The sequence below is a fragment of the Rhineura floridana genome, chromosome 3 (assembly GCF_030035675.1).
Source record: "Rhineura floridana isolate rRhiFlo1 chromosome 3, rRhiFlo1.hap2, whole genome shotgun sequence".
NCBI lineage: Eukaryota > Metazoa > Chordata > Lepidosauria > Squamata > Rhineuridae > Rhineura > Rhineura floridana.
In genome coordinates, this window is record NC_084482.1 from 106,221,421 (window position 1) to 106,249,275 (window position 27,855).

Sequence of the window (27,855 nt, forward strand, 5' to 3'; positions counted from 1 at the left end):
CAACCCCATGCAGGTTGAACCCCATTTCCTGTTTAAACCTAGGCTGGGTTCTCATTGCTAACTCATGCTGAAGATGGACTGAGAGGGCCCCTGTTTTGCAGGGGCCAGTGTCAGGTCTCAAGAACATCAGGGTAAGCATTCCCTCAGGCCAGACAAGAATACAAGGTGTTGGTCAGATGCTCTTCATCCAAAGGTACCTCAGGTGCTTACATGATATCCAAACGAATTTCCGGTCTGCCCTAAATGCCATCAGAAAGAGCAACCCAAACTTGGCTAACTCCTGCCACCTGAGCAAACCTTGCTACACAGAAAATTACTGTCACTCACTCTGTGCAAATGCCTTGTTTTATGAATGTGATTTTATTGATTTTACTCTGTTCTCTTCTTAATGTTGGTGGTGCAGAAATTCTTGTAAAACAGTAAATATAAGTTTCAGATAAAGGCAGATTCACCTGTTCAGTTGTTGTTGACCTAAAACATCATTTTCAGTGAGGATTTTGTGTTTATAACTGAGTGGTTTGCAAGCAGTACCCTCATTTAATAAATACTCTTAAAATGCAATCTAAGACACACATTAAATTCATTGTGACTTACCTCTGAGTAATGGATATGACTGCACTGTTAGAATGTAATGCGTGTTTACTAGGTAGTAAGTCCCACTGTATGCAGGTAAGTATGCCTAGAATTGTTGCTATCATGTACTGATCAGTAATGATGGACTACTGCTGGGGGGTGGCACCACTTTGCAAGCAGAAAACTAGCACATCAAGAATATGTGATGTTCTAAATTGTTTTAATTAAGTATTATCTGAGGAACATTAAAAATGGTATTCCCCACTTTCAGTATGCAATTTATGGCATTTCCTACTCCATGGGATTAGATCTGTTTCCTACTTCAGCTCACACTTCATCATCATCATCAAAATATGCCTAAAACCATACAAATTTAAAATTAAACAGGCTTTGTCTAAAGGATTACAATCTAGCAAAAGGTAAGACATAGCAGGGAGAAAATGGAAGGAAGATGAAAAGGAGTTGAATGGCAATTGGGAAAAGGCAGAGTTAAAGGAAGTTTTACTTCATTGTAGTTAGATGTTAAATGGAAGGGCACTTCAAGAAATGAGAAATGGAAGCAGGTAGGGAATAGAGAATGTATACTTAGCTTTAACTAGAAAGTTGGTACTTTTAGCTTTAGTGTGAAGAGTTTAGGGAGGACAAAGTATAGAGGTAATAGATGATAGATTTGGAGGAACAAGATGACACAGTTTGTTTTAACTACAAGAAAAGTATTTATGAGAAGGAAGAGGAATCAAGTGACAAGAGCAGTATAACCTAAGAGAAGGATTCACTTGAGCTGAAAGGCAAGTAGAATATATTAGACAGGTTGCATAATTTAATACATACTAGAGCACTGCTCTTCAAACTTCGATTCCCAGATGTTGATGGATTACAACTCCCATCCAGAGCTTGGAAGTAACTCGTTAAAAATAACGAGTTACTTCTAATTCGTTCCTTTTTTAAGTAACGAGGGCGTAACGTCACTACATTTTGCTAGTAATAGAACGACTAGCAATTTCCCTACTTTTTAGCAGTAACTGTAACGTTTCTGACGTTATATTTGGACGTTACTAGGGGCGAGAGGAAGAGGAAGTCTTCTGCTCATGTGATTGGTGGACAGAAGACATGTGCCTCACACTGGACTCCAGGGGCCGTCTCCGGCCTCCGGCCATAGTTGGTTTGAAGACATCGATCTCCGGCTTTTGAGCCTCTCCCTCAGCCATGCATGCATGATTGACACACGCATGCGTGAAGGCTGTGGCTGGCCACCTTCCCGCCATTTCTGATTGAGGCAGGGACTGGACTGGAGAGACGTGAGGCGCCGCCATAGTTGCCGCCACCGCTGTAGGCCCCCCCGAGCAGCAGCCCCTGCCCGCTCCATCGCCGCCCCTGCAGGGCCCCCCCAGCAGTAGCGCCAGGCGTTTGCTTGACGACGAGAGCACCTCGTCATTTGCAGAGGAGGCGAATCGGCTCCTGGGTAAGAAGGCCTCTCGGTCGCAGGAGGCGGTTAGCGGCCGGGTTGCTGGTAGGCCGTGGCTGGGGCAGCGTCGCACACACACACAGAGAGAGAGACCCCTTACCTGCAGTGGGACAGGAAACGAGAGAGAGAGAGAGAGAGAGAGAGAGAGAGACCCCTTACCTGCAGTGGGACAGGAAACGAGAGAGAGAGAGAGAGAGAGAGAGACCCCTTACCTGCAGTGGGACAGGAAACCAGAGAGAGAGAGAGAGAGAGAGAGACCCCTTACCTGCAGTGGGACAGGAAACCAGAGAGAGAGAGAGAGAGAGAGACCCCTTACCTGCAGTGGGACAGGAAACCAGAGAGAGAGAGAGAGAGAGAGAGAGAGAGAGACCCCTTACCTGCAGTGGGACAGGAAACCAGAGAGAGAGAGAGAGAGAGAGAGAGAGAGAGACCCCTTACCTGCAGTGGGACAGGAGACCAGAGAGAGAGAGAGACCCCTTACCTGCAGTGGGACAGGAAACCAAAGAGAGAGAGAGAGAGAGAGAGAGAGACCCCTTACCTGCAGTGGGACAGGAAACCAGAGAGAGAGAGAGAGAGAGCCCTTACCTGCAGTAGGACAGGAAACCAGAGAGAGTGAGAGAGAGAGAGAGACCCCTTACCTGCAGTGGGACAGGAAACCAGAGAGAGAGAGAGAGAGAGAGAGAGAGACCCCTTACCTGCAGTGGGACAGGAAACCAGAGAGAGAGAGAGAGAGAGAGAGAGACCCCTTACCTGCAGTGGGACATGAAACCAGAGAGAGAGAGAGAGAGAGAGAGAGAGACCCCTTACCTGCAGTGTGACAGGAAACCAGAGAGAGAGAGAGAGAGAGAGAGAGAGACCCCTTACCTGCAGTGGGACAGGAAACCATGGTCCTTATTTGTACACAGCTCTTAACCAACCCCTGGTGCAGGGGAGGGCTAGGGAACATGAGATCCCTGCATTCTCATAATGAGAAATTCTCCAGTTGCACTTATTGAAGTGTCTTCCACCCCATTAGGGCTAGCTGAGCCTTTAGTGTTTAGTGGCAAATTCAAAAGTGCAGGGTCTCTTCATAATAGTGACTCCATGCCCTCTCACAGCTATGCCCACTTTCCATCTTCTCTCATCTTCCTTGTTCTCCTTGTCATCTCCAAGTCCGCACTTTACTACAATAGATGTCACTTGGAGCTAATAAGGGGGGCTGCATGTTAGCCATTGAGAAGAGTCTTCTCAGGGCCTGGCTCACTTTCTTTCACTCTGTTGGCTCCAATCATCATAAAAGGACAATGACTCGATTCAGTGGCTAATGTGCCCCCCTTTCATGCTGATTGACACATATAGGAATCTGGCTGGGACCCTGGTCCCAAAAAAGTTAGGGGTCTATGAACCCCCCACAACCCTGGATGACTACATCTCTGGTTAGAAGTAGAAAGAAAATAAAGTGTCTTTTTGTACAACATTCAGAGGCTGTATACTTCTGGTTGGCACATCCTGATTTGCTTATGGGCATTTGAAGTAATTTGTTTGGCTGCTGTTGAAGACAGAGTAGTTATGTTCAGATGTAATGCTAAACCATGGTGGCATATTGTGTGAATGAACAGCTATAGGTCACATACTCTCTTGTCCCATGCAATCAGAAGCAAGGTACACATTTGGGAGCTATTTGGGAGCTATTTGTTGTTGTTATGTGTCTCCAAGTTGACTACGACTTATAGTGACCCTATGAATCAGCGACCTCCAACAGCATCTGTCATGAACTGCCCTGTTCAAATCTTGTAAGTTCAGGTCTGTGGCTTCCTTTATGGAATCAATCCATCTCTTGTTTGGCCTTCCTCTTTTTCTACTCCCTTCTGTTTTTCCCAGCATTATTGTCTTTTCTAGTGAATCATGTCTTCTCATGATGTGTCCAAAGTATGATAACCCCAGTTTCATCATTTTAGCTTCTAGTGATAGTTCTGGTTTAATTTGTTCTGACATCCAATTATTTGTCTGTTTTGCCTAGAATGCCCTCCCTTGTCTTTAACATGGCTGCAACCATATCTACTCAGAGGTAACTCCTATTGAGTTCTATGGGGCTTAGTTCCTTAATAAGCATGTTTACAGTTGCTGCCTTCAGGGGCATCCATCTGTGCTCCCATCTAACATCTCTGCAACACTAAGCTCCTTTCTTCCAATAATGGCCTGGCCTGAGGGCACATAAACGCTTCTTGCCAGAAGCAAGTAAGCTAGATTAAATGTTCTCTAAAGGTGTTGAACTGTGACCTGGGAGACCAGGGTTTGAATCCCCACACAGCCATGAAGCTGACTGGGTGACCTTGGGCCAGTCACTGCCTCTCAGACTCAGAGGAAGGCAATAGTAAACCACCTCTGTCTGAATACTGCTTACCATGAAGACCCTATCTGGGATCAACTTGAAGGCAGTCCATTTCCATTTTGCATCACCCTAAGCTTGTGAGAAAGAATGACCTTGTCACTTCAGATGGACCTAGGAACACCCTATTTTAGGTAAGATTTCTATTTTAATCTCCAGAGAATTTTTTTTTTAATGGTATGCTCCAAGCAACTGTGGTTGATACAATGTATCATGTTTAATGACATCACTAGGGCCCACCCCGTGATGTCACTAGTGACTGGAGGTCTCCGCAGCGTCACTCTTCCATCGTGCTCTGTGTTGGGAGGCACGAGGGAGGAGGTTGTGGAGTGCCGGAGAGAGAGAAAATGGACGGAGAAGGCAGCAGCAGAATGGAGGGGAAGAGAGATGTGGTGTGAGGATGGTGTATGCGCGTGTGCCCCGTGTGTCCTGCCGCCCCCCCACTGCTCATACCCCTGCAGCTCCTGCCGTCCCCACCGTCCCCACCGTGTGTCCTGCTCCCGCCCCTGCCACCGCGCACCCCTCCGCCGCCGCGGCGCCGCACTTCCTCTTGGAGCCGCCGCCGCCGTTCCCCTTCTTTCTCAGGAAGGCTGAGGAGGGCGCCCTGGGGCACCAGCCTTCATGCTGTCTCCCCTCGTGGCGCGTGGCAACTACTTTCTGCTGCCGCCGAAACACGCACCTCGAACAACCCAAGCCGGCTGTGCCTTGTCCCACTGCGGCTCCCAGGCACGTAGAGCTACGTAACGCTCCTCCACAGAGTCTCTTTTGCTGGCCGAGCAAACAGCGGGCGACGGCAATGCTTTCCCTCCACTCCCCAGCTCGCCCAGTCAGAGCTCCCCACGGCGGCTTGCCTCACGGCTGCTGTGCTAAAGCACGCCTTTCTCTCTTCTCAGGCGGGGGAACACACGCTCCGCCGCAAGGCAGGTGGTCGGTCTGTGGGTGTGCCAAGGAGTCCGCTTCATCCTAGTTCTTGTACACCCCTGTTCACAGATGGATTTTTTTTTTTACTGATGTGGGTGGGTGGCTCTGTGTGTGTGGAAGTGGAATCATATTCTTTTAGTGACACAACTTGACCCAAGTTGACCTTTGTTGATAAGGAAGGCAGACTTTTAATCAGGGTATGTGTGTTTGTATGTTGGATGTTACATACACATGTGTGTCTGTGTGTGTCTGTGTGTGAATAGATGTAAGTTCCTTAAGTCCACTGATTTCAATAGGTCTAGCTGGGTGTCATCAGCATTGGGTATCATCCATACACACACCCATGAACTGGGCAAATACCTTCTAAAGACACTCAAGTGGCTTCCATTCTTGTTGGCAAATTCCATGACTTGACAAATTGGGGAACATGTAATATGAGGATTTTCTGCATTTACCTTTTCATGTGTCTGCTCTGAAAACTAAGATCAAGAGCATTCCCCCACATTTTCTGGTTCCAACACAACACCCGCCTTCATCAGTAAGATCAGCTTGATGATGTTGCGAAGAATTTTGTGCACTTGGCCAGTTAGCTGTTTGAATAGTTACGCTCAGGCTGCAATCCTAAACACACTTACTAGGAAGTGAGACCCACTGGAGAAAACAAGACTGATTTCCAAGGTTTGTGTAGTTAGGCTGAATCTTATATACAGGATTGGACTCAGTGGGACTTATATCTGAGTAGCATGCACAGGATTGTGCTGTCAAAACTCTTGTCACTCCCCAAAGCTAAAAAGACTTTTGTAATGCATGACAAAGCAAGTCTGTGTATGAAGCCAGAATCTCTGTCTGAAGACTCAAGCTATCAACAAACTCCCACCCACTCAACGAAGTCATCTTCAATATGCCCAATAGGTTGTTTCAGTCCCAAACTAGAATTTTGTTCATGGGCATAGCTCCTGGCTCCATCTCCAAAGAGTTTTGGCTGGACCAAAATGGGAAAAGCAAGGGTGCCACTTTAGATAACAGTTCCAGAGGTCTTTAAAATATACAGCAAGCTTATCCTGCAATAGCTTTAAAAATATTTTCAGTGATCTCACAAACGATTCCCATTCAGGCAGTGACCAGACCCCAGACTTACTTTCAGTTCAGGTTGTTGCATCATGTGATCTCAGACCATGCCCTGAGACTGGTCAGAAATACATTTTTAAAGACGTAAGTCATAAGGAAAGAATATAGGGAAAGATCAGTGTGTACATGATGTGTCAATGTTTCCAAAGCAAGTTGTAACTGTATTTCAAACCTCCCTGAGTTTCTAGTGATAGTCTGTTTTCCCTCTATAAGCTAATGATCAGGTTTCTTAAAACAGTTTTTCAAACTACTTTCCAAATGAGTTATATGCATTGATTTGTAAATCACCAAATCTTGTTCTTGAAAAAATATATTGTTCATTCTGTCACAGTCATCAGAGATTTATACTGTCTTCCACAGATGTTCAAATATAGTTGCTAACAGTTTAGATATTTCCACTGCTGGTGCCTTCAGCACCCTGAGGTGTAAGTCATTAGCACCTGGTGTCTTAAAATCATTAAGATTAGTTCTGCTTTGTTTCTACCCTTACCTGCACCTCTTTCCCTTCAACTACCATGACTAGCATTTTTGCGAAGCTAGAGACAAACCCCCACACTGCTGCCTGGATCTAAGATGCTATTCAGCAAGAGAACTTTGAGCTTAAGTCTATTCTCTGCTAAATAAAATTAGTATTTCATAGGAGAAACTCATTCCACGCCCTCCTCATATGGAGGTTTTATTATGGGAAACTGCAGCTGAAGACCTTGTGACAATGTTAATTTGACAATAAGATGTATTGATTTCTCACTTCTGTTCAGACTTGTAGGAATCTATTGACTAAAAAAATTCACTTCAAGTGAATGAGCATCTGTCAAAAGAAAGCAAGCAAGCTTCAGAAATTTCTTTGTGGAACTGTTACTGAAAGATTGGTACAACACACACATTTTGCATACCACGGACTGCAAAAAAGACAAATAATTGGGTGTTTGAATAAATTAAACCAGAACTGTCACTAGAAGCTAAAATGGTGAAACTGAGGTTATCATACTTTGGACACATAATGAGAAGACATGTTTCACTAAAAAAGACAATAATGCTGGGGGAAACAGAAGGGAGTAGAAAAAGAGGAAGGCCAAACAAGAGATGGATTGATTCCATAAAGGAAGCCACAGACCTGAACTTACAAGATCTGAACAGGGTGGTTCATGACAGATGCTCTTGGAGGTCACTGATTCATAGGGTCACCATAAGTCATAATTGACTTGAAGGCACATAATAACAACAACAAAGCTTGCTTCCAAGAGATAACTTTTCTTGCTCTCCCAACAACCAGCTCTTGAAGCCATAATTCTTAGATAAAACTCCTGGCTAGGCTTGCCTGCCTTTACCTGTGATGCTCTGCCTGACTTCCTTCCCTTGCAGACTGATATGCTTAGGGAAGCTTATCTGTCCTTCCTCCTTCCACCCTTTTCCCCTCTTCTCTTCTTCGACTGTCTGAGAGAGAGGAGACACCTTTGTCTCTGCTCTCTCCCTCTTTGGGGTAACAGCCCACTGGATCAACCCAACTACCCTGAAATATGAGGTCGGGGTGGGGGGATGTAAGATTCTGTTATGCCATTCTGTTAATCTTATGGATAATTTTTTTTATTCTACTATCCCCTGTGTGTGTGTGTTTATTTTTAATATTGTTTTAGGCTACTTAGATGTGCAGCAGCCAAGGCCAGCACTTTGTAGGAGTTTTTTTTAAAAAGTAACTGAAATGTAACTGTAGTGATTACTTTTGAGAAAAAGTAAAGTAATCAGTTACTTTCAGAGCAATTGCAATTGTAACGGTAATTACTACTTTTTTGGGCCAAGTAATTGTAACTGTAATTTATTACTTTTTAAAAGTAATCTTCCAAGCTCTGCTCCCATCATATCTGACTATTGACCATGTTGTCTGGGAATGATGGGAGTTGTAGTCCAATAACATCTGGGAACCCAAGGTTGAAGAACAGTGGACTAGAGAATTTTGAGAGTAGGAATAGTAAGACCTAAAAGAAGGTTACAGTTATCAAGTGTAAGAAAAAATGTTCCATAGAGAAACTTAAGGAGGAGGAAAAAGCCAAACGCTCAATTTTGACCCAATATAAGTTTGAGAAACTGGGTATTCATATTCATCCAGAGATTGCGGCATCAATTGAAGGAAACGATTAGGTGTAGATTAGTAAAGTTGTAACTCATCAGCTTAAATGTGTTGTTGGAGGGCAAATAAGCAGCTGAGAGAGCCAAAAGGGAGAATGTCAGGAATGAAAAAGAAAAGGACTAGTACTCAGTTCTTTCAGAAAGGGAAAAAGATAAATAAACAGAACCATTGTTAGAAACCTTGAAGGAATAAGAAAGTTACTGTTTAACCCCAATACTCAAGAAGCTAAGAGAAGATAGAAGTGAGTGGGTCAGCTGGACTAAAGGCTGAAGAAAGAAACAGGAAAGAAATTCAGAGAACAGACCAATTTTGCTAAGAGATTATTGGAAATTTCAGTGTAATTTCAGTGGCATGAAAAGAGTGTAAACCAGTTTGAAAATTAAGATGAAAATTGTGAAGTCTGTACTGGCAGGGATCATTTCCATAATTTCAAACTAGAGACGTGTACTCAAAAGTGATTGGTTAAGTGAACCATAAGAACATGTCAGAATGTTTTCTTCTGAGCCCAAAGTGAGTGGGCAGGATTGCATTTATGCAGATGCTGCTTACTATTAATGACCATTTTGTTTTCTTTTTCTAAGAGGGTTGGAGGGAGAGAACATAGGCTGAGTAGCAAAAGTTTAAAAAATATGACAACAATTGGAGAAAGGAAAGTAAAACATTGGAAAGGAGCAACATATTCAAGAAATCTCAAAAGAAAAGTGGGGGACAAAAAGATAATAAAACATGCTTTTTGGGTGTAACAAGGGTAGACTTAAAGAAATGAGAGAAAAATTCAAAATATAGAGCATTGTAAGTATGCAATAAAAGTGGAAAGATTTATAAGGGCAATAGATGTCAGGAAGCAAGAGAAAATTGGGAGAAGGGTGTAAGAAGTAGATTGGAAAGAGAGAATAATAAAATACAGATATGATCATCATAGAAAAAGAAGCAGCCAATACAGGAAAAGTAATAATAGAAGAAAATAATGGAGAACATGAGGAAGAAGACTGGATAGAAGAAATCTGATTTAAAATGTATTCATCAAAAGCCTGTGGAGAAAAGGGAGCAGGGTGAATTCAGATGCAAGTGAGGAAGTTGTGTAAAGTCCACAGAAAAAGCAGGAGACTGAAGTGAAGGCAGAGATTAAGAGAAACTCAGAATCAATTGTCTGAAGGTTTCAAGAGGGACAAGAAGCAATAATTTTGTTTTATTAAGACAATAATTTGATTTGGTTTGAACAAAATGATGTCCAATGTTAGTCATACTCAGAGCAGACCCACTGAAATCAATGGGTCTACTCTGAGTGGTCGGATATTACCCAAGATCACTAAAATTATCAAGTGCAGTGTGACTAGAGTAGACAATAGGAATTCATTTAAAACATTAAAAATGTAAATAAATATAGGGGAGGAGGAAAGTAAGAATTTTGACTGCTTATACTGTTGAGTTCTAGACAGTTTAGTACATAATCTGCTTTTTAGTTCTAGCAGCTTTGAAAATATGTATTTCTTTGATGTAATTTCTGTCCCACCCTTCATGATTTCTTTATCTCAGGGTGGATTACAAGAGAGGCTTAACCTCCAATAATATGGCCATCTCATGAAATGGATAAAATATTGTGCACATATAATTATAATGTGCTATTATAAGTATATAATGCAATGCCTCACACTTCCAATTGGTTATACCTTGGAACAAAAGACATATTTCCAGTGGTATTTATCTCTACATGAAGAACAGTGAGTGATGGCCTCTCTTAACATTTCCTCTGGCCCTCTCCTATACCATGCTACAACCAAACCTGGTGCACAAAAAAGTCTGGCACAGGAATGTGAAGCTTCCACCCAATCGTTTGCCTCCCTTACAGGATATGCACAGCCAGGAGCAGACATTTACCATGCTACAGAACCCTGTGACTGTGTATCTTGCAACAAAGCAGAAACTAATAGCAGCCAGTGTGTGGCCAGTGGTGTTGAGAGAAAAGGAAACAGCTTCTGCCTCTGCTTTCTACTTGTCTCTTGTTCACTGTTTGCACAATGTGGGCTTCTGACATCACAGCCTTCATAGACCAAGGCCTCCATGACCCACCTTGTACAAGTGCAATAGATGGGGGATAATGTTTTACATAATTCTTCCTCTGTTGTAGTTTGTTTTGTATGCATTCCTCTAAACATAGCCTGTAGCCTTATCACTAAGGCCAGCTTCGCACATTTAATGTGTAAATATGTGACAGGTGCTCATTCATACAGGTGTACATGGCAGAGACTTGGCATTGACCACAGCTCACTAACATGTACACACATGGAAGTAAACACCCATTTCCCACTGTAATGTGCAAAACAAGCTATTTAACTATTTATTTACTTATCTGCAGTATAAACTGCAGGTTCAAAAAATACTAGGCAGTGTATGCCATACAAAAATTATAACACCAATGAAAATATCAATAAAACACCCTTAAATACCGTTTGGTAAAAAAAATAAATCAAATTTCAAAGCTCTGTCTACATTCAACTGATTTCAGGAGACATAAGAACATAAGAACATAAGAAGAGCCTGCTGGATCAGGCCAGTGGCCCATCTAGTCCAGCATCCTGTTCTCACAGTGGCCAACCAGGTGCCTGGGGGAAGCCCGCAAGCAGGACCCGAGTGCAAGAACACTCTCCCCTCCTGAGGCTTCCGGCAACTGGTTTTCAGAAGCATGCTGCCTCTGACTAGGGTGGCACAGCACAGCCATCATGGCTAGTAGCCATTGATAGCCCTGTCCTCCATGAATTTGTCTAATCTTCTTTTAAAGCCATCCAAGCTGGTGGCCATTACTGCATCTTGTGGGAGCAAATTCCATAGTTTAACTATGCGCTGAGTAAAGAAGTACTTCCTTTTGTCTGTCCTGAATCTTCCAACATTCAGCTTCTTTGAATGTCCACGAGTTCTAGTATTATGAGAGAGGGAGAAGAACTTTTTTCTATCCACTTTCTCAATGCCATGCATAATTTTATACACTTCTATCATGTCTCCTCTGACCCGCCTTTTCTCTAAACTAAAAAGCCCCAAATGCTGCAACCTTTCCTCGTAAGGGAGTCGCTCCATCCCCTTGATCATTCTGGTTGCCCTCTTCTGAACCTTTTCCAACTCTATAATATCCTTTTTGAGATGAGGCGACCAGAACTGTACACAGTATTCCAAATGCGGCCGCACCATAGATTTATACAACGGCATTATGATATCGGCTGTTTTATTTTCAATACCTTTCCTAATTATCGCTAGCATGGAATTTGCCTTTTTCACAGCTGCCGCACACTGGGTCGACATTTTCATCGTGCTGTCCACTACAACCTCGAGGTCTCTCTCCTGGTCGGTCACCACCAGTTCAGACCCCATGAGCGTATATGTGAAATTAAGATTTTTTGCTCCAATATGCATAATTTTACACTTGTTTATATTGAATTGCATTTGCCATTTTTCCGCCCATTCACTCAGTTTGGAGAGGTCTTTTTGGAGCTCTTCGCAATCCCTTTTTGTTTTAACAACCCTGAACAATTTAGTGTCGTCAGCAAACTTGGCCACTTCACTGCTCACTCCTAATTCTAGGTCATTAATGAACAAGTTGAAAAGTACAGGTCCCAATACCGATCCTTGAGGGACTCCACTTTCTACAGCCCTCCATTGGGAGAACTGTCCGTTTATTCCTACTCTCTGCTTTCTGCTTCTTAACCAATTCCTTATCCACAAGAGGACCTCTTCTCTTATTCCATGACTGCTAAGCTTCCTCAGAAGCCTTTGATGAGGTACCTTGTCAAACGCTTTTTGAAAGTCTAAGTACACTATGTCCACTGGATCACCTCTATCTATATGCTTGTTGACACTCTCAAAGAATTCTAATAGGTTACTGAGACAGGACTTTCCCTTGCAGAAGCCATGCTGGCTCTGCTTTAATAATACTTTCTACCAGTTTTCCAGGGACAGAAGTTAAGCTAACTGGCCTGTAATTTCCGGGATCCCCTCTGGATCCCTTTTTGAAGATTGGTGTTACATTTGCCACTTTCCAGTCCTCAGGCACGGAGGAGGACCCGAGGGACAAGTTACATATTTTAGTTAGCAGATCAGCAATTTCACCTTTGAGTTCTTTGAGAACTCTCGGGTGGATGCCATCCGGGCCCGGTGATTTGTCAGTTTTTATATTGTCCATTAAGCTTAGAACTTCCTCTCTCGTTACCACTATTTGTCTTAGTTCCTCAGAATCCCTTCCTGCAAATGTTAGTTCAGGTTCAGGGATCTGCCCTATATCTTCCACTGTGAAGACAGATGCAAAGAATTCATTTAGCTTCTAAAAACATCTAAAAGAAGACGGGTGATTCCTGCTGTACATCTACTAGCAGAATGTTCCACAGGACAGGACCTACCACACTAAAGGCTCAGCCCCTAGTAAAGGCCAACCAAACCTCAGAGGCATGGGGAACCACAAGAAGGGCCACATCAGGGAATCTCAGTGATCAAGATGGACTTTAAGGGATCAAGAAGGGCTCAAGTAGTTTAAGGCTTTGTGAATTAACATAAGAACCTTGAATCTGCCCAGTAGCAAATTGGCAACCAATGCAAGACTCTCAGCACAGGAGTAACATGTTGCCAGTAGTCTGCTCCTCCAAGCAGACCAGCTACTGCATTGTACACCAGCTGCAGCTTCTAGACCAGATACAAGGGTAGCCCCGCATAAAGCTTTTTTCAGTAATCAAGTCTTGAGATTACCAGTACATGGGCCACTGTGGTCAGGCTATCACAGTCCAGAAACAGTTACAACTGGTGTACCAGCCACAGCTAGTAGAAAGCACTCCTAGCCACAGAGGTCACTTGGGCCTCTAGTGATAGAGATGGACTGAGGAGTACCTTCATGCTGCTATCATACTTAGTCACTGCCATTCACAATTCCTTGCCTTGTGTACAAATCTGCAACTCACAATGCTCAACTGCAGTATGAAGCATTATTACTCTCAGAGTTTCCCTCCAGCTCAGACATAACCCAATCCATGCCAAGTATGGATTTTGAAGTGGATTGGAGTGGGATGGGGGCTGGTTGTGGGGAGGGATTGACATAATCTGGAGAGTGACAGGTCCAAATCCCTCCCCACAACCAGCCCCCATCCCACCCCAATCCACTTCAAAATCCATACTTGGCATTTGGATTGGCTTGAAAATAACCAAGCTGTCTTTTCACTTTATTAGAAAACTGGTTGGGTTAGATGAAGCCAGCTCCAAATAAAGCTGAAGGGAGCTTTCCCTCCACTAATTAGACTGCTTTGAAATTCCCAAGAAATACACAAAACCTGGAGCAGCTGTAGATAGACAATATTTTGAATTTTCAGTATTATGTTTGGTGTATACATTTGAAAGCAGCATTTTAATTGTTTAAACTTAGTAAATAACAAGTAAATGGATTACAGAAAAAGAGTTTTGTATATTTGTTTAATTTGTTTCATTTTAACTATTTTACTTTAACTGTTCCCCCCCCTTCCATTTAGGATGATTATTTCAGAAACTGGAATCCAAACAAGCCTTTTGATCAAGGTAAAATATTACATTTACTCTATTAAATTGTTTTGTGTTATAAATATTAAGATTCTGTCCCCCTCTTGTTTGTGAAAAATGTGGCCTATAGATTTATGACTTTGGAAATTTAAAAATTTTCTTCCGTTTAGACCCAGTCCCATTCAGGGGAAGAAAGTTCTCTGTACTTTTCTCATTCCATAGCCACATGTACCTGTATATGATGAAAAACATAATTCAAGGACAATGTTTCTGAGTGTAGTGTGGCGTGAATTATTCAGTACCCATAACCTTTCTGGTTGAAATTCAAATTCAGTGAGTGATAGATGTGTTAATTCCCTTGACTAACTTTTGAATTCGCCTCATGAGTTTGGGAATCCTTCAGTCAGGAATTCTGATCTTCAGGATGATTGTAAGCATATTCAGCAAAAGCAGACCTATTAACCATTTGGACCTTGCCACTCAATGCATGAAGGGTTGGGTTTAAGTCTGCTGGGACAAGGATATGAAATAGTGACCCTGCTTCCCCTCCATATGCTGTTCCCATATCCTTTCGAAGAGTGCCTGAATGGGGTTTCTACTAGGGGGGTGCAACCAATTTGTCTGTATCATGAACTGAATCAGGCTAATTTGTAACCATTTCTGCTGAATCCAGATCAGGTTGTGGCAGCTATAAATCACTACAGAGTGGGTTAGGTGAACCCAAATTGATGTGTAGCAATTTGTGCTAGTCTGAAACTTTAAAAAAAAACCTATCTGAAGCCAGACAGACTGTCTCCAAAATGCTGCAATTGCACCAAGATGAGGAGAGGGGAAGGAGGAAAACTGAACATTGCTCATTCATGCTGTAGCTTCCAATACAAGGCTTGAAGCTCACCTAACATTCACCATTCGTAGTGCTTGGGAGGAGGTATGGTGAAGCCTTAAAATATTCTGTCTCTTGGAAAGTGTTTGGTGGAATTTGGTGGCATTATTCACCTTGTGTTTTGTTTCCTTCACAGTACCCTACCCTGCCGTATATACTTTTTTTGGCATCCTTTCCCAATCAATCCCGGTCTCAGCCTTATACAAATACAAAACAATTTGTTTGTTGCCTGTCTTAGTCTTAGTTATTTTCCTTATTTCTCTTTCACACACGCAAATATGTTGGCCCTAGTTTTTTTAGGTTAGGTTTGCATTTTATTTACCGCTGTGTTCTGTTTTCTGTATCCGTTTTTATTAATACTTTGTCTCCATATGTAAGTCTTGTGAGTACGTTGCACATGGTACAGTACATTATACATCATCAGTGCACAAGAAGCACACAAACAGTATAATATTACACACATGTTTTGTGGGGTTTTTTGAAAAAAGCAAACTTTAAAAGTGGCTGGCACAAAACCCCATGGAGCGACCTATCTGAAATCTGGCAGACATGCCATGCTGAGAACCTCTGTTATACAGGATAGTGTATCAGTATTATATTGAGAAGACTATCAGGCACATTACCAATCCAGCTGTTGTTGAAGGCAGTCCATTTCCATTTTCATCCAAGTCGATCCCAACTTATGGCGACCCTATGAATAGGGTTTTCATGGTAAGCAGTATTCAGAGGGGGTTTACCATTGCCTTCCTCTGAGGCTGAGAGGCAGTGACTGGCCCAAGGTCACCCAGTGAGCTTCATGGCTGTGTGAGGATTCAAACCCTGGTCCCAGATTGTAGTACAACACTCTAACCACTACACCACACTGGCTCTGTACACCACACTGGATACATTGTGCTTAATAGGTTCTGCCTGTGAGGAAAAGGCAAAGAATCCACAAACAATTGTCTGAAAAGTAGTTGTTATGCATTATAAACTGATAGCAGATATCAGTTTGGAAACTTTGGGTAGTATTCAGTGGGTTACATTCAACTAAGTCCTACTCAGAGTAGACTCATTGAAATTAATTAGTCATGTCATTAACCTCAGTGGGTTTACTCTGAGTAGGACTAGCATTAAATATTACCCTATATTTGCACTGCACCCAGTACCATGATAGAAGCATGCCATTCATCAGTGGTGTCCTGAAATCTCTAAATAAGTAAAAAAAAAAAACCAAATAAAAAAACTTGCTTGGAATTATTTTTAGGACTCGGTTACTGGCAAGGAGAACATGTGGGACAATTAACCTTCCCCGGGTCTTGCCTCATTAAAATTTTAGCAGATGTTATTGATCATCTTTACACTTCATGGTGTTTACCGCAAACAAGCACTGCTGCACTGTTGCATATATATGAGGACAACATCCCGATCTGGTCATGCTCTAAATCACTATGTGCTAACCAACTAGTTGTTCTATTAAAAATTTCTCAGACATTTAATTGACATGTTACAGACAAAGGGCATTCTCTTCCATATTTATTGCTGTATGATGTGATATTCATCACAGCAGCTATAGACCAGTACTAAGTGCTAAAACTATGTTCAAGATATAATCATTCCTACAAAAACAGCTGGATTGTGCTGTGCAGCACTGCCCTAGAATTTATCTCCTGTGTCTTTCTAGATGCAACCTAAGGACTAAGGTTTTAGACAGTCCATGCATGCAAGATTCAGGTTTGCCAATACTGGAATACCAATGAAATACATCTCTGTTTGGATAGGATGTTCAACAGAACGTCTGTGGACTACCTAAATCCCTCCTTAAGCCTTGTGTTTCCAGGATTTCAGTGCAAGTTTTTTTGTTTTTCACTGCTGATTAGCACAGGAATTAGTTTCCTCTTTTGACATATAATGATTTGAATGAATATTTGTTAATGTATAATTGTCATGTTTGTGCAAAGAAGGTATTTGTGAAGGGACTCTCCCATTTTCTAACTGGTACATAATCAAGCTTCCCTGCTGCCTTGCATTGTAATTTAATGTTCATGTGTATTGGTGATATGTGTGTGTCTGGGTGGGTGGGGGTAGGGTTCCATTTCATTCTTTACTTCAATGTGACCATTTTATATAAGTACTCCTTATGCTCCTGCATTACACTGGTGATTTTTATTGTCTTGTATTTCCTGGAATGTTAATGTCTTTGTATTCTTAGAATTCTAATGATGTGAAGTTCTCTTTCACATTTGTAATTGCCTTACTTTCAAGCTGCTAATCAGTTTACTTTTCTGTGAATGCCACGTTTCCTGTCCGGGGCTTCTGAAGCTAGCCTGCACATTTTCTGCCCTTCTCCTTAAAACCCAAAGCACAGCTACTGCACTCTGACATAATGTGTTACCCATTTAAAATTATTGATTTAAGCTGCTCCACAGTCAGACCTCATAAACAGGGCAGTTGCTATAAAGATAACTGACTCTCAGCAATTAGATATGTCCTATTTCCTTAGGACAAAGTAAGAAAAAATGATAAGGTTATTGATACGAGACAGCTCAAAATATCTTTCTTTAAATCCTTATTGTTAAGAGTGTCATTATAAGGCATCCATTGTAAAATGTGCTGAGCAGACCTGTCTTTGATTTACACCATGTCCAGAGATACCACTGCTCAAACCTTCTTCTGTCCCTCACAACTACTGCTTTAGGAGCACAACACTGGAAGAGTCATAAATAGAAGGGACACAACACAGCACCCATATAGATCCCTGGGCAAGGGTTCCTGAGAGGGCACACACAGCCCTCACTGGGATAAGGCTTCAAGCCCCATCAGGAAAGGGGAAACACTTTTTTGACAAGCAGCTAAGGGAAAGGACCAAAACACACAGCCAGGGCAGCCACACCTACACAGCAGCAACTCCGGTGGCTCACTGCATGAGAGATAGGTTTGTGAAGAAGGAAGTAGTATTTTGTGTACCACCGAGAGAAGGGAGCAACATGTTTGAAGGGGGGGAAGGAATGCCAAGGGCCAAAAAGGAGATCCCAGGACTCAAGCACACACTGTGAGCTCCACAAGAAAGCTCTCTAACCACACCAGTATTGTTGTTGTTACTGTTATTACTATGTTTATTACCTGCCATTCACCAGTAGGTCCCAGTAGACAGCAATCAGAGACATCATGGAATGTCTGTCTTTCTCTTGCCTCCATCCACAAGACTACTTATAGACATCAGGCACATGGGGCTTCAGAAGGAGCCCAAGCTTGTGTTCTGCTCTGTTCTGGCACATCCAGTAATTGAACTGGAAGTTGTTGTCAGGTGTTTTTGCCTGGAGCCTTGAGGCAGGACACATGTTAGGGTCCTGGGAAAAGAAGTGTTAGAGATGTGCACAAGATGTGTGCTCAGGAAAAAACACATTTTGTAAAATGCTTCCCCTATTGTGCAATGTATCCTTTCTCTATAGCTACCAATCACCAGTGGTCATCTTGTGAGCTCTTAAGTGTGTGCACAATATGAGGTCAGAGATAATAATAATAATAATAATAATAATAATAATAATAATAATAATAATAATAATAAATTTTATTTTTGAGTCGCCTATCTGGCTGAATTAACGGCCACTCTAAGCGACGTACATTAATAGCATAAAATACAATATACAATCAGTAAAACCATCATTCATCAAACACCACTCTACCAATTAATAACAACATTAATAACTAACCCGCCCCAGAGATCCCTTAGGCCTGCCTGAATAGCCAGCTTTTCAAGGCCCGGCGGAAACATATTAGGGAGGGGGCATGGCAAAGATCAAAAGGAAGGGAATTCCAGAGGGTGGGGGCCACAATCGAAAATGCCCTCTCTCTGGTCCGCACCAGTCTCGCTGTTTTAACTGGTGGAACCGAGAGAAGGTCTTGTGTGGCTGATCTCGTCAGGCGGCATAATTGGTGATGCTGGAGCAGCTCCTTCAGATAAACTGGGCCAAAACCGTATAGGGCTTTAAAAGTCAGCACCAACACCTTGAATTGGGCCCGGTAAATAACTGGTAGCCAGTGTAGATCTACTAACACCGGAGTAATATGATCATGGCGATGGCTATTCATGAGCAACCGAGCCGCCGCATTCTGTATCAGTTGTAGTTTCCGGACCGTTTTCAAGGGTAGCCCCACGTAGACCGCATTACAGTAGTCTAAGCGAGAGGAGACCAGGGCATGTATCACCCGTGGGAGCAGATGGGCTGGAAGGTAGGGTTGTAGCCTTCGTATCAGATGTAATTGATACCAAGCTGCCCGGCTCACTGCCGAAATCTGAGCCTCCATAGACAGCTGGGAGTCAAGAATGACCCCAAGGCTACGGACCCGGTCTTTCAGGGGCAAGCTTACCCCATTGAACACCAGGTCTATATCTCCCAATTAGAGGTTCCCTATAGTCCCATGCCAGGTTCCCTATAGTCTTCCTATATGGAGTTTATATATTGGTGGTGGTGTGCTGTGATTGGGAGTTGTTATGCTATATCTGCATATTCTGCAAGTATATCAGGGAAGATCTGTGATGCAAGTGGCATATCTCAAATGCCACCATTATAATCAGGCTTCTGCCACTTCCTAAAGCACCTTCTTAAAAGCAAAGTATAGGACTGCACCCTGAAAGCTTCACAGTATTCATCAATAATCAGCCAAAGAAAATTACTCTGTAATATTAATAATTTTAAAGTTTGAGCCCATTGTAATACTGGCAAAATGTTTATTTTCACTGTGCTCACTGTGGTGAGAAGACAGGAAAAATTGCACAGGTGATAGGTTTGCCAACTTGAAATCTCATTCCTGAATTTGAAGGCAATGGGAAGATATATTGGTAGGAATTTTTCATGGTCATAAAATTGAAGTGGGGAGTTATAGACAACAATTAAACTATTAAAAAATTGGGATTCTGTTCTCCACTGAGATTACAATACTGATTCACTTTTTTCCTTAGATATCATTCTAGGAGTTCTTTCACATTAAATGTGAGAACTTGACAGAGAATGAGAGAACAGGTACAACGGGAGAGGCAGGAGGATGAAAGGGAGATTTGAAGGAGCAGGTTCGCAGTTTGGGAGTCCTCCTGGATCCTGTCCTGCTGCTTGAATATCAGGTGGCTACGGTAGCCAGGAGTCCATTCCTGGAGGCAGTTGACTTAGCCACAGTGACACATGCATTGGTGACATCGAGGCTTGATTACTGTAACACACTCTATGTGGGGCTGCCTTTGAAAACTGTTCGGAAATTGCAGTTGGTCCAAAATGCAGCAGCCAGAATGTTAACTGGAGCACGGCACAGGGAGCATATTACTCCTGTGTTTTATTGACTCCACTGGCTCCCAATTTGTTTCTGGGCCTAATTCAAAGTGCTGGTTCTGACCTTTAAAGCCCTAAACGGCCTTGGACCAATGTACCTGAGGGACCGCTTACACCCATATGTACCTGCCCAGGATTTAAGATCATCTGTCTCTGGTCTCCTCTGCGTGCCTGGAGTGAAAGATGTTAGATTGACAGGCAAGCGAGAGAGAGCTTTTTCAGCTGTGGCCCCCAAGCTTTGGAATGCCCTACCCCAAGAAGTTTGCTCTGCTCCCTCCCTGTTGGTTTTCCAGAGACTTCTGAAAACGATCTTGTTCCGGAGAGCCTTTGGGAGGGATTGAAGGTATAGCCTGAACTGATTTTATGCCTTCTACATTAAATTTTATCTTTGTAGTCCCTTTAGTATATGTGTGTATGTATAGTATTTTATGTATTTTAATTGTATTTTAAATTTATTTTAATGTTTTTGTGATTTTACTGTTTATAATTATATTACTTACATGTTTGATTTTATTTTTGTAAGCAGCCCTGAGTGCCCTATTATAGGGTAGAAGGGCGGGATAAAAATATTTTAAACAAATAAATAAATAAATAAACAAACAAACTGGCTCCCCATTGGCTCTATTGGTCTTAGATATCTATAAAGCTTTTGATAGAGTGAATTGGAATTTTTTTATTACATTCTTTGGATGTTTTTCAATTTGGCCCCAAATTTATTCAAGCCATGCAGAATATCTACACAGAGTCAATGGCTAGTAAGAGTTAACAAAATGGAATCTAGGGAGATCCATATTGGAGCAGGCACTAGACAGGGATGTCTACTGTCCCTGTTGCTTTTTACCCTAGTCATGGAATTTCTGGCCAGTAAGCATCAAATTAACAAAGAGATTAAGGAGGTCCGAGTAGTGAAAGAAGAACACTTACTTAATGAGTTTATATGCAGATGATATTCTGCTTATGGTAACAAACCAATTGGAATCACTGCCATGCATTCAAAAGGAATTACAGCTCTTTGGGAACACAACAGGATTGGCAGTAATTTTTTTCAAAAATCTGACCTTTTATGTTTTAACATTCCACCCAATGACCAAATACTTCTCTCTCAAGGACTGGGAGTCCCTTTGGTGCACTCCTGTTTTAGATATTTAAGGGTAAAGGTATGTAAAAATCCAAAGAAATCATTTACTGCAAATTATACTCCTCTATGGAAGTGAATACAAAAATATTTCTCTGCATGGAGCAAATTGAAGCTTTCACTCTCCAGCAGGACAACATTAGTAAAAAGATGGTGCTCCCAAAATTTACCTATCTATTCTATTTCTAACTGACTCAGGTAACAAAGAGTAGGATAGCATGTTGGCAAAGGAAATTGGAATATTTTATTTATACCTCAAAAAAACCAAGAAGATACTATCCTATCAGGAGGCCCATTCCGCACAACATAGAAAACAGACCTTTAGTGCAGTGGTATCTACCTTTTGGAATTCCCTCCCCTTAAATATTAGACATGCGTCATCTCTGTTATCTTTTCGGCACCTACTGAAGACCTTCCTCTTTCAACCAGCCTTTTAAGTTGAGACCTTATACCAGTCTGCATCTGTGCTGGAATTGCTTTTTAATACGTTTTTAAACCTTTTTTCCCTTTTTAAAAATGTTTTTAAACCTTTTTTAAAAATGTTTTTTTAAAGATGTTTTGTTTTAATATATTTTAAAGTCTGTTTTTATGATGTTTTAATTTTTTTTAGTGCTTTTGTTTGCCACCCTGGGCTCCTACTGGGAGGAATAGTGACATATAAATCAAATAATAAACAAATAAATAAAACAAGAACTGCTAAGAATCTCAGGTTTAGGGGGAGTAGGGAGGGAGGATGGGGCATCCCCAATTTATTTTTATAATTACAAGGCTTATCAGATTAGGCACATGTTTTCTTTCTTGGACCTTAAAATTGATAGGCATTGGGATCAAATTGAAAGACATCTACTCCACCATGACAATCCCAAAGGGCTGCCCTGTATTAAAAAAGAAGTGAAAAAGAGTGTAAAGCTTGAACACACAACAATGACCCCACTATTTGCAGTATGGAAATACAGGAATGAGGTGTTCCTTCTAGGAATATCTCCCCTGATTCCCCTCTGTAATCATCCAGACTTTTACAGGGAAGAGAGGCCAGTGGATGACATGGTATTAATTGAGAATGACTTATTCAAGCTACAGGATTTCTACGTGAATGCAAATCCCATACCATAAGACACTTGGCACCTGCAACTGAAGGACAAGGGCATTTCCTAGCTGCTGTGGTATCAAATTAGCCCATTCATAAGGGGAAAAAATCATCATAGTTCAGGGAATAAGACACTTCACACAGGGAGAAAGGTTTATATTAAATGTAGGCAGCACTGCAAAAGGTCTGGTTTCTAAACTATATCAGTTTTTACTGGAAAAGGATATGGGCAGCAATCAAATTCTTAAAGGGCTTTGGGAATCTGAACTGGGTTGTCAGATTGAAAATGAGAGTTGGACAGGTATGTGGACGAAATTCCCATTTAAGTTGGTGGCTTCGTCTTCAGGGAAACAGCATTGAAAATTATCCAGAAAGGTACATAACCCCGCTTCGTCTGGCACACATTGGGTTTTCTGTCTGGCATGGGTGCAGGGAAAGGGGTTAGTTCATGCACATGTGTTGGGAATTTGACAAAGTAGTAAAGTTTTGGTCCCTAATATAGGAGGAAATTAAAAAACTGGACAACACATATGTCTCACTGCAGACTTGGCTTTATTGAACCTCTTTACAAATGAAAAACAGAAATTATATTACAAAAAAGTTAATTGGTTTCTGGTTGGTGGCTGCCAGATCAGTAATAGTCCATTTTTGGAAGACGTTAGATGGTTTCACACTGGACAAATGGTGTCGGAAGATATGGGAAACCACTTTGCTAGAAAAACTGACTATCAAATTAAGACTAGCTAGAGGAAAGAAGAAGCAGAAAGAGGCATTTGAGGAGGACTGGTGGCCATTTGTACTTTAATCTGCAATGGATGAAGGAACTGGCCAAGTATCAAGCCCTTTCAAATCTCTATGGCTATCCTAATGTGGCCCTGAAATTTCTAGATCAGCTACAGTTCCACTTGTGAAAAGTATTAGATTTGTGGTAGGGTGGAAAGGGTGGGTCTCTATTTAGGGGGTAAGTGGGAGTAAGTTGTGGATTTAGTTGGTTGTACAGGGAATTATCTGCTGTTGTACTGCAGAAAATAAATCAATAAATAACAGAGGAATGTAGCAGTAACAGGAAATGCAAGTTACCCACACTTTGTCCATGTTTCATGACCTTTTCTCCATGTTTCTGCCTTCAACATAAAACTTGCACATTTTTCAAATAGAAATATGCATGTGCTGGCCTACATTGAGGGTTGTAGGTGCCCATGAGAGCGTAGTTTTATTTTGCACGATAAAGGGAAATGCAGAGTATTTGCATTCCTCTGTGCCCGCCACCCCATTTCCCATAATGTGTTAGATTTATTGCTTATTAAGGAAATATGTACATGTGCCATAAATGCCTTTTATAAATGACTTCCCTTTGACAGGAAGTGTGAGATCACTGTCTTATTTTCTGTACCTCGAAAGCTTCAAAGCAGCAAGTATAGCTTAGTCATAATACCGCTACTTGCCCTCTTGCCATTGCAGGTGTAATTAAATGTACCGTATGTCCCTCGTTTTTTGTGAGCAGTGTTCTTCCTGTCATTTTTTACTACAGCTGTTCTGTTACTGCTCATTGAGCTATATTATAAAGCCTGCTCTCCAACATAAAGTAACTCATTAAACATGCTATCTAGAAAGGTTACATTTTAGTCCACCTCTCCCTGCAATGATTTCCTTTTTTTGATAAGTTACTGTTAGTTTTTAAAGAAAGACCTGGAAAAATTGTGGCAAACCTCTTCAACATGTTTCATATTGAAAGTCAACAAAACGTAGCAGTGTCATTTCAGTTTAATTATTATTAGTAACAACAGTAATATATGTTGGATTCCACCCAATATGTTCATATAAAGTTCAGTTATATGTACTTCACTTTAGTTTCAGTAGGAGATGAAAACTAGAAGGCTGTGCCCAGTATTTCATAGAGAACAAGGAATGATGATAATAATAATAATACCCTGCCCTTCCTCCCAAAGGAGCAGCAAAGACATCATTGATAAAAACAATAAATAAAAATATCTAAAAACAATTAACAATAAAACAGTTTAAAACAATTCCAGACTGGGATAAAGCTTTAAAAGCTGGTTAGAAGGGGAAACTACGTTTTAATGAGGAATTTAAAGAAAGAAAGAAGGAAGGTGTTCAAGAAGGCAATTCCCAGGCATAAGGGAGAAAAGATAAAGTCAATGGAGGGAGCAGGGGACCATCAGACAGCTGGCAATAGGAGAGTCAGGCAGCTGGAGCAGGAAGAGTGAGGGTCACAGTTAATATCTTGGAATATGAGGGCATAGAACGGAGTGGAGAACTGGATCCAGCCAGTTGGCCAGATTACGAAAAACTTTCCCCTCTGCAAGACAACTTTGTCAGGTGTGTGGAACCACCCACATCACACTGACATCAGTTGACTGACACCTCTCAACGTTCAAAAGAGTTTGTTGTAACTGCTGATCAGTTAATTGGCGGTTATAGCAACTTACTTTGAAGATGCACTCTCAGTGCCAATCAGTTGATTGCTGTTGGGCATATGTCTTCAGAGAGGCTTGCTATAACCAGTGATCAGCTGATCAATGGTTACAGGCACTCCATTTGATGTCTCTGTAGAGAGAGAAATGCTTCATTTAAAAACAACCCCTTTTTTCCTCTCCAGAGGGAGTGGTTTGGATTTAAAGTGCTCCACTTTCTCCAGCCCCTTCATTGTAATGGGGAATTCCCAAGACAAAGGCATCTTTTTTAATGAAGATTTGAAGGAAGAAAGAGATGTGTTATCCAAAATGTGTTCAGGGAGGCAGTTCCCAGTGGGGAAGCAATCCCAGTGGAGTCCCTGTTAGTTCCAATCAGCTGATCAGTATTGATAGGAAGCCTTGCTTGCACAAGAATATCTAGGAGCTCCCGCTTTGCTCCCAGTACTTCCTTTGTAGCTGCATCCATTCCTGCCCCACACTTGATGTCACATAAGTATGGGGCAGGTGGGTGTGGTTTGTGGGAAACAGCCTTGTGGGCCAAATTGTGACCTGTGCTAAGCCTACTTAGAACAATAGGGCAGAAATTTGTGACCCCTGGCATAGACAGAGAGAAGGGAAGGGACGTCATGGGCTTAGAAGATAAATATGAGGAGTTTGTGCTGTATTCAGGAGTGGGCAAGATCATTAAATATGCATAATGATGTAGAGACAGTTGCAAGTAGATGAACTTTTGTTAAGAATTTTATATATAAATGTGTGAAATGTTGAATTAAAAGAACTTATATGATCATGCCCAGGACATTTTACATGCAATTGCCACAGAGGTTCATTTAAATTCTTAACAGATTTGCAAAATTCCTAGATATACAAGCAGATGCCATTAATTTTTCTGGTAATGCACACCAATAAAGAATAAACATTGATAGTCTTAAAATCAGTGAACCAGTTTGGAATGCTATATAATTTGTTCACCATATGGCATTTTAAAAAGCATCATTACCCAAAAAGGCAGAAGCACTGAAAATAATGGGATGCTTTTTGTGCTGCAGAAATATGCTTTGAATTAAAAATACTGGTCTCACTGAATGACCGTTATTATTTCTAATAAGCAAGCAGATGGATTCACTGAAAGAAGAAAACCTGTCTAGTAAATGAGATTATATTATTTATTATTTATTTATTTATTGCACTTGTATACCACCCCATAGCCGAAGCTCTCTGGGCGGTTTACAGCAACCAAAACATTAAAACAAATATACAATTTAAAACACATATTTTAAAAACAATTTAAAACACAATTAAAAAATTTAAAACAATATAAAAACAATTTAAAACACATGCTAAAATGCCTGGGAGAAGAGGAAAGTCTTGACCTGGTGCCGAAAAGATAACAGTGTTGGCGCCAGGCGCACCTCATCAAATACAACATTCCATAATTTGGGGGCCACCACTGAGAAGGCCCTCTCCCTTGTTGCCACCCTCCAAACTTCCCTTGGAGTAGGCACCCAGAGGAGGGCCTTTGATCTTGAATGTAGTGTATGGGTGGGTTCGTATCAGGAGAGGCGTTCCATCAGGTATTGTGGTCCCAAGCCGTGTAAGGCTTTATAGGTCAAAACCAGCACTTTGAATTGAGCTCGGAAACATACAGGCAGCCAATGCAAGTGGGCCAGAATCGGTTTTATATGTTCGGACCGTCTGGTTCCTGTTACCAATCTGGCCGCTGCATTTTGCACAAGCTGCAGTTTCCGAACTGTCTTCAAAGGCAGCCCCACGTAGAGTGCATTGCAGTAATCTAATTTGGAGGTTACCAGAGCATGGACAACTGAAGCCAGGTTATCCCTGTCCAGATAGGGACGTAGTTGGGCCACCAACCGAAGTTGGTAGAAGGCACTCCATGCCACCGAGGCTACCTGAGCCTCAAGTGACAGAGATGGTTCTAGGAGAACCCCCAAGCTACGAACCTGCTCCTTCAGGCGGAGTGTAACCCCATCCAGGACAAGTTGGACATCCACCATCCGGTCAGAAGAACCACCCACTAGCAGCATCTCAGTCTTGTCTGGATTGAGCCTCAGTTTATTAGCCCTCATCCAGTCCATTGTTGCAGCCAGGCACCGGTTCAGCACATTGACAGCCTCACCTGAAGAAGATGAAAAGGTGAAATAGAGCTGCGTGTCATCAGCATACTGATGGCAACGCAATCCAAAGCTCCGGATGACTGCACCCAACGGTTTCATGTAGATGTTGAACAGCATGGGAGATAGAACTGACCCCTGCGGAACCCCATACTGGAGAGTCCAAATATATCAAATTTATCCAGACTTTTTGGTGCAAGATATTATAGAACTGCCACATATAATAGATATAGGGATGTAAATGTCTTTAACTTGCTTGACAGGACCCATCAAACTACATTTCTCATGAGCCCCAGGACAGTTGCTGGAATTGCTCTGTTGGGGTTATACAAACATTTATTGAGAGTGTGCAAACATATATGCCTTACCCCTAGAAGCAGCCTCTCAAAGCAGTTGACAATAATATTAAAACAAAAGGTCAACTTAAGAAAGATAAAGTAAGTGAATCTTCATTAATATTTTATTGCTATATTGACCAAGGATGGTATAAATGAAAAGGCTTTACATGACTGGAGGCTGTGGGCCTCAATGGTTCAGCAAAATTGGTTGCTTACCTAAAGGGAGTTCTTAGAGCCAGGCTAGACATGATGTTAATTATGTGAATTAATTTGCAGAAGCCTAATCAACCTTTGGATTGAGAGAGGGGAAGTTTAACTCTTTCTTTTCCTCCCACAGTCCTGCCAAAAACGTATCTGGAAATATTCTAGCAAATAGAACCTTTTGAGGGATGATTTTTGTTGGGACTGTGGGAGGGAGAGATAGACTTAAACTCCCAGTCCCTCACAGTCTCAAGGC

General features: G+C 41.8%; 1 protein-coding gene and 1 non-coding gene across 13 annotated transcripts in view; both read left to right on the forward strand.

The window, feature by feature from the left end:
* SPOCK1 (SPARC (osteonectin), cwcv and kazal like domains proteoglycan 1) overlaps positions 1-27,855 on the forward strand; it is an 872,143-nt gene that overhangs the window by 278,738 nt on the left and 565,550 nt on the right. For all 12 annotated transcript variants that reach the window (XM_061617192.1, XM_061617194.1, XM_061617196.1 and 9 more), the window contains one exon: positions 14,079-14,124. In XM_061617192.1, the coding sequence (XP_061473176.1) occupies positions 14,079-14,124 (46 nt within the window). The remainder of the gene's footprint in view (positions 1-14,078; positions 14,125-27,855) is intronic.
* On the forward strand, positions 8,977-9,194 carry LOC133382632 (small nucleolar RNA U3). Its single transcript, XR_009762021.1, has one exon. It is a non-coding gene; the product is annotated as a small nucleolar RNA U3 (small nucleolar RNA).